This window comes from Perognathus longimembris, chromosome 23 (genome assembly GCF_023159225.1).
Source record: "Perognathus longimembris pacificus isolate PPM17 chromosome 23, ASM2315922v1, whole genome shotgun sequence".
Lineage (NCBI taxonomy): Eukaryota > Metazoa > Chordata > Mammalia > Rodentia > Heteromyidae > Perognathus > Perognathus longimembris.
Genome location: NC_063183.1, coordinates 31,380,754 through 31,387,719, shown reverse-complemented (window position 1 = coordinate 31,387,719; position 6,966 = coordinate 31,380,754). Strand labels below are relative to the sequence as shown.

Here is a 6,966-nt window from a genome sequence, read left to right as displayed (position 1 = left end):
CAAAGCTTTAATATGATACAAATGGGAAAATTAAATAAATAATTACACTTTTATGTACAGATGGCCTATACAATAGCACTCTGTATTTCTTCCAATATTCTGTCCTTGGTTGTCTGAGCAAAAGCCCATGGAAGGAGCTGCCCGCAAGGGAGAGGGGGCGCAAGGCCATACCTGTGGAGGTATTTCAAAGAGCATTTCTCATCCTTCTGACCTCATGAAGAGAAGAGAGGGACAGGAAAGTAGAATTACTAAAGTCACCCAACTCATTAGTCTTGTTCAACAAGACTGAATCTGATGTAACAGCTCCTAACATTTATATAGATGTCCCCATCTCTTTCTAGAAGCTGGGAACTTGCAAGTAAATGTGCCCAATGAGATAGGTGTGCTCTGTGTTAGGAAAGGAGTTGGGAGGATCAGGAACTGTGATCAGGGTGGAGTGGGAGGGGGGCTTCCACGAGTCCTCGACCTTATTCACTCAACATGCCTCTTTCAAAGCCCCAGGTAGCCCAAGCTTTGTTTCCTTTATCTTTGAATTTCATTAAACTTCCTTTTTCTTTAACTTGATGAACTAATTTCTCTGGTGAGTAGTTTAAAAAGAGAATTGTTGGGGGAAAACGTCCCAAAGCATTCCCCTGCCTGGAAAGCTTCAGCTAAATCCCAACCCAGCTCTGTGGGCCTGTTTGCTCCTGTGTGGAGTAAATGACAGAGTCCAAGTATGGGCCAGTGCTGCGATGGGATCTCTGAGGAGTTCAGCTCTCATAAGCAGGAAAGAAGCAGCATATAGCAAGGGTTGTTTATAGAAAACTTGGTTTACTCAGGGTTTTAAAATGGGTGAGTGAACACTTATATACCAATTTGAAACAATTAAACTAATAAAAGGAGGTAAATTTCCCATCCACTGTGTAAAATTATGTCACCAGCAAATTCTATAGTTCCATAGGCTCAAGAGTCTGCCTCATCCGTCCTGTTCTCGAGTGTATCTGGGAGCCAGGGTCAGCATCAACAGTACACGCACTGTGCCCATCCTATCTCTGCCAACTAAAGAAAAAACAAAAACCTGTTAAGGTGCACGTGGCAATGAAAGGAAGGCTTCACTTCTGCTACATATCTCCTTAAGACCAAGGTTCCAGCAGGAGTACTCAAATCATTGCCTATAAATTTTACTTCTTTGCTATTCAGCCTTAAGATTGTGTGATCATGTCACATTAATTTTCTGGTCAAAATGTGCTCCGGGAGAATAACAAAGCAGCAAGCTTTCCCACTTTAAAAGTAGTAGCAGGTGATGAGCTGAGCCAGAAGCTGTCTTGATGAGCCGTGTCTGGCCAGGGCTTGCTCAGGACAACCTCCAGCTGCCTCTGTCTAAAGGGGACGGAGCCCCTTGAGCACCCAGAAGCTGTAGGAATTCCCCGAGCCCTTCTCGCTAGCAGCTCAGAAGGTAACGGATTCTGAAGGCTCCTGAGAGTTTTCCTAATCCTACCTCTAGTGAGTGGCTAAAATAGAGAGAGTAGCCAATTATACAATGGATTTCCACTCTGTGTTCACATCCACCAGGGACATCCTATAATTTTGTTCAGTGGGGACAAGAGGTGGGGTCCACCACTTGCTATCTCCCACTTGGTCAGCGTACCAGAACTGCCTCTCCTCCTCCTCAAGCTGAGATCTAAATATGCACCACAGTGTTTTCTGAACTTGGGTATATGTTGACATATAAGGACTACCATGCGTTACATGTCTTACTCCTATATTTTGTATTAAGCCCTAAATGACGCAGCCCTTCAGCTAATCGTGTCTATAGAATCAGCTGATGTCAGCCATATTACTGCCTCAGTGACTCGGGTACTCTCCTCCCAGAAGCCAAGTTCCAACGCACTGGTGACACAATGTACAAAAACGGAAGTGGCAGATTTTAAATGAGCGAATGCAAACAATTCCAAGCTGTATGAACATGGCAGGGGAAATGCCATGTTTTGGTAGACATAAAGGAATACAAGAAGTTTTTTACATATTAAAAAAGCTAAATCTAGGTTATAAACAAACACATGTTCAAATAGGCAGAGACATGCATTTGTTTTTTCTTTCCTTAAGCCACTAAAACTCAAAATCCCGTTTCTCCTCTCATCACATCCTCTGTTAGATTAGGAATGTAAAGTCATTTGCTCTTGAGGGAAAAAAAGCATCTGTTTTAAATTCTAAGGTACTGCATGGAAGAAAAAACCCACCTTGTTCTACAACTGTGTCTTGAGTTTGTAACACATGCACAATGTATGCTTTTTTCCTTGTGAAGTCACTATTACTACAGAAACATGTAGACATCTGAGGCCTCCTGAGGCCCACAGTCCCCAGCCCAGGCTAGGAGCAAATAGAGAGGAACTGCACAATGACAACAGGGACTCCGTAGGCAGCAGTGAAGTAAGCTAGCAAGGAAAGAAAAGAGAGTGGAGGAGGATGGCAAGGGGTCATCTCAATTACCTTTTTGCTACTCATTTACGACTTGATTAGCTTGGTAACTTTCATGAAAAAAAATTCACTACATAACTTGCAACTTAAAACATAGTAAATCTCTCTACACCACAGTTAACCTAGGAGCACAGGACTGCCCAGGGTTTAAGATGACTCAGTCTTCTCACTTAGGATGAGATATGAGGCTATCTACTTCTTTGTCCACTATCCACTTAACTATATATACCCTTAGGCTGTGCAGGGTTAGAGGTGGGGTTTAAAATTTTCAACCAGTTCATAGATGAGGAGATACAGCAGCTTAATTCGGGAGGAACACTAGCTAAAGGGTATTTCTGTTTTCTGCTCTACCCAGGTAATCCAGGCTAGACTGGGAAGGCAAGGGCAAACTCAAGGTCAAGGTCACTAAGTAACCACTCTTTGACCTAAAGAATGGTTCTTGTTTTTTTAAAAGATAATTTTAACCTTTCCCCACACCACTGTCAGGCTAGTTTGGCTTCAGTTTTGCTAATGGCCATTAAATAAAACAATCAAATTGGCTTAGGTTTATGTAGATAAAGTGTGACTGAATCTGAAATATGGCATCACTAAAACCCCAAATATAAACAGTAAAAAAAAAAAAAACCTTAAAAAACCCAAGTGTTCTCTGTATCATATTTTACAATAAAACAAAGACAAAAATCTTTGCCAAAGTGCTTGTTTCTGTTTTTCTTAAAAACAGAAGTTGCTTCCAACTTCTATTTTCAGCCTGAGAGACATGTAATATCCAAAAGCACAAACTATACTTTTCAAAACTATGAGGTAAATCTCTTTATATAATGACAATACTTAGAAATGACCTACTGATCCATAAGATATAATAAGTTCTATTTTATTTTAAAAGTATCAGAGCAGAAACATCTTTGGTTAACTTTTCTTCCCTACATGCAAAATAAAATATTCTCACGGAAGGAAGCTATCTCTGGATCTTGACGGGTTTTGTTAATGTCCCCTGGAAAAGGAGGCGATCGGCGGAAAGGTTGGGAGGAATGGGGAAGAAGCCGGGAAAGGAAACGTCCAGCAGCCGCGCTCTCATAGCCTTGCTTCTGAGTACCAGCAGGGAGACGCCACTGAGAAACAGAAGCTCACAGGGCAGAGCAGCGGCCTCCCGCTTTTTCTGTTGGTTATTCCGAGCACATTTCTGACTAGAGAGGTCGGAGTGTTAATGTAGTTGATTTAACAGAAAAAAAACTTTTTCTGCGCTATGTCGGATTCCCTCAACCCTACTCTACTCCTCCAAAAAAGTGATACAAAAAAAAAAAAAAAAAAAGAGGAAAGTAACCTTTGGGAAATGTTTAAAAATCAGTTGATGTCAGACCCGTGATTATTATCCCCGTCTACTGACTCTAACCTTAAGGACAGAACTCTGTTGACTCTCATGATGAATCTTTGAACCAGTAACACAAGCATGTCCCAGTCCTTTTTCCCCTATTAAAGTCTTTGTAGGATGAAAATGAAACATCGTATCTTGGCTTGTTAAAGACTGCCAACCCTCGCATTTTACACAGGGAAGGCATATTTGAGCTGTTACATGCCAAGAAGGTGTTTTCAGAAAATGAAGATAGGCAAGGCCTAAGTGTACAGGAGGCACACAATAGAAAAGGAATTTCACCATCTGTGATCCTGAAATTACAAATGGAGAATGAGAAAGGATGAGTTGAATATAAGCATATGTCTCTTCTATATATTTATAAATATTTATATAATATACCATGAAGACATGCAAGTAGTGTTATAACAACAATTATACAATATAATACAGAAGGATCAGTCTTTCAATATTACAGTTGCTTTAGCTAAACAATAAATACACCTCATCTACTGCATTCCTCTGCAGCACTTGAAAGGGAGAGAAATGAAGATTCCATACTATGCTACATTTCTTATGGGAGACCTTTAGGTCTCAGGATAGTGTTTTGAGTTTGTTAAAAGGCTTAACACATAAGTTTCAGTGCAGCTCCAGGGCAGCTTCGATGCAGCATTAGAATGTGTTCACTGGGTGAAGGAACAAATTGCTTCCTTTTTTTGTTTTCCAATTCAACAGTACTAGGTTTGGCAGCAAACACAAGGTCAAACAGAAAGCACAGATGTTTGCTAGAAGGCAAATTTCAACAGCGAACAGACAAATTTAGCTGACCTTAAAAAGGTCTTTATAACACAAAATACAGAGTATAAAAGAGCTCGTTTCAAAAGTCTGCTATTCTTTAATTTTGCCTGATTTTTGTTAGCAGAAGATTAGAACTAATATGGTCTTCCTTATATCTTTATAAATGGAGGAGATTACATGGAAACCAGGGTAAGAAGCCCAACTATTAAACAAAAACACAGATGAGGCAGGTAACAAAACATTAAAATAAAAATATTTAGCCTAAATTTGTTTCCCAGATATTCGTTTCTTAATGGCTAAGTATACAAAATACAAAGTTTGAGCGAAGGTTATAAGCATTAACAACATACCTAATTTCTTTCTAAATCTCTAAAAAGTCAAGTCACATTCCAATAATGTGGTGTGCTTCCCTAGTGCCGTCTTGGAGGCTGGGATTGGAAAGGGCTGGCACCTAGAAGACTCGAGGAGGCTATCTATGACCGCCTCTGCCCAGTCTCCTTCCACAAGGAGGGAATGAGCAGAGTTCAGAGGGTTCTATCTTAAAGGCCATTACCCCACCTTCTGACCCTCTGTCCCTACCTGGAAAGCCTGCAAGTAACCTAGCTACAGGTTTCTTTACCTTAGTCCCTCAATTATTATTATTATTTTTACAATAAAAAGAGACTGGGTTAAAATTGTTGCTCCAGAGAAAACTACTAAGGGACTATAGGAAGGTAGCTGGGCTTGACAATCTCAGCATGCACTGCTGACATGCTATTATTAGAACACACAGTTAAAAAAAAGTGAGACTGAATCAGGTAAGGGACACAAACTCTAAAAAAAGAAAAGGAAAATCCAGAAAGGACACTAAGAATGAGGCAAAGCAAAGACTCTTAAAGCACTAAATAAATGCACAGGCCAATTTAACAGGGGCACTGGCTTCCTGGCAACGGGCTTCTACTCTCTCAGCAATGACTCCAAGGCTGGGAAGTTTTGAATGAAAATAACACACACTTCTGCTATGCAGTATTTGAATACAGGCTTACCAAATTAGAGGAAACCCCCGTTCCATTTGTATCTCCTATCCTCAACTCTTTTGTTTTGAAGGCAGATGATGAGAGTCCCCTAGTAAGTTTTTCCCTCTTCCAATAAGTTTTGCTGGATTGCCCCTTCCTATGCCAAGACACTGATTCCTGATCTGCTTGCTACCTGCATTGGGTAATTCCTTATATTTATGTCTTCTTATAAATAACTGATCATGTTACTTTCTTTTGGAAGAGAAGATCAACACTGATTTTTTTAAAAAAAAAAATAGACAGTACAGGTACACCCATGCGTCAGGTTTAGGAGAAAGATCAAGATCTCGCACCTTTCCCAGAGATGTAGCCTGGCTCCTATCTGCTGAGCTTACTGGCGGGCTTACTCTTCCCTGGGGGGGTTTTCGTGCTGGCCGAGTGGTGGTGGAGGCCGCTCGGTCCTTTGGGGCCGCCCTTGCTGGGTTTGCAATGCTCCTGTTGGCAGGACCTCCTGGAGGAGGAGGACCCTGAGTGGCTGGGGGGTGACTTGCTTCTCCCCAGGTGTGGGGACGAACTCTTCTGGTCATGGTGGGGCCGTCCAGACCGAGACGGTGAGGAACTAGATGTACGAGGCAAGGATGAGCTTCGAGGAGAGGCACTGGGACTCCTTCGGGGGACAACCGGGCTCTTGGGCGGTGTTTTCGGGTTGTGAGGAGAACCTGGGCTCTTGCATTGAGTAGTGCTTCGGGACTTCTGCGATCCATTTTGAAGAATTTGGGCCAGGCGGGAGAAAAGGTCTGAGTCAGAGTTACTACTCCCTAGGACTTTATATCTGCGTAGCCTTAAAAAGAATAGAGAAGAACTATTTTCATTTTAATTCATTCCAAGTGTGTCTTCTAAAAGTCATAATGTCTCAAATCATAATATATACAATGTGTACATCACAGAAGAAAATACAGGGTAACAGGATACATAGTTACTCTTTCACAAATTTCTCTAGATCTAGACAAATTAACACATGTAGCTTACTATCTCTCCTCTCTCTCTCTCTCTGGCACTCTCTCCCTCTCTCTCTCTCTCTCTCTCTCTCTCTCTCTCTCTTTTTCTCCTTTGTTTTGGAAGAGGGCTTTGCTATGTAGTTGGGACTTGCTTGAACTCACTGTGTAGCCCAGGGTGGTCTCAAACTCACCAGTCTCCAGTCTGTCCTCCCCAGCACTTGGTTTATGAGCATTCCTTAGCTTTCAGTGGGAATACAATCTGTATCCCAGTGTTACCTAGCTAGCCAAGTACTTAATGTCTGTCATGCAGAAGCACCTAGGTGATGCTAGGTTCCTCCCTTCTGTGGCATGTTTGCCTTTCTATTTTAGG

General features: G+C 41.6%; 1 protein-coding gene across 3 annotated transcripts in view; it reads right to left on the bottom strand.

Annotated features, from left to right (window-relative positions):
* Positions 1-3,922: 3,922 nt before the first annotated feature.
* Ttbk2 (tau tubulin kinase 2) overlaps positions 3,923-6,966 on the bottom strand; it is a 49,145-nt gene continuing 46,101 nt past the window's right edge. For all 3 annotated transcript variants that reach the window (XM_048332880.1, XM_048332879.1, XM_048332877.1), the window contains one exon: positions 3,923-6,439. In XM_048332880.1, the coding sequence (XP_048188837.1) occupies positions 5,977-6,439 (463 nt within the window). In that variant the 3' untranslated portion in view covers positions 3,923-5,976. The remainder of the gene's footprint in view (positions 6,440-6,966) is intronic.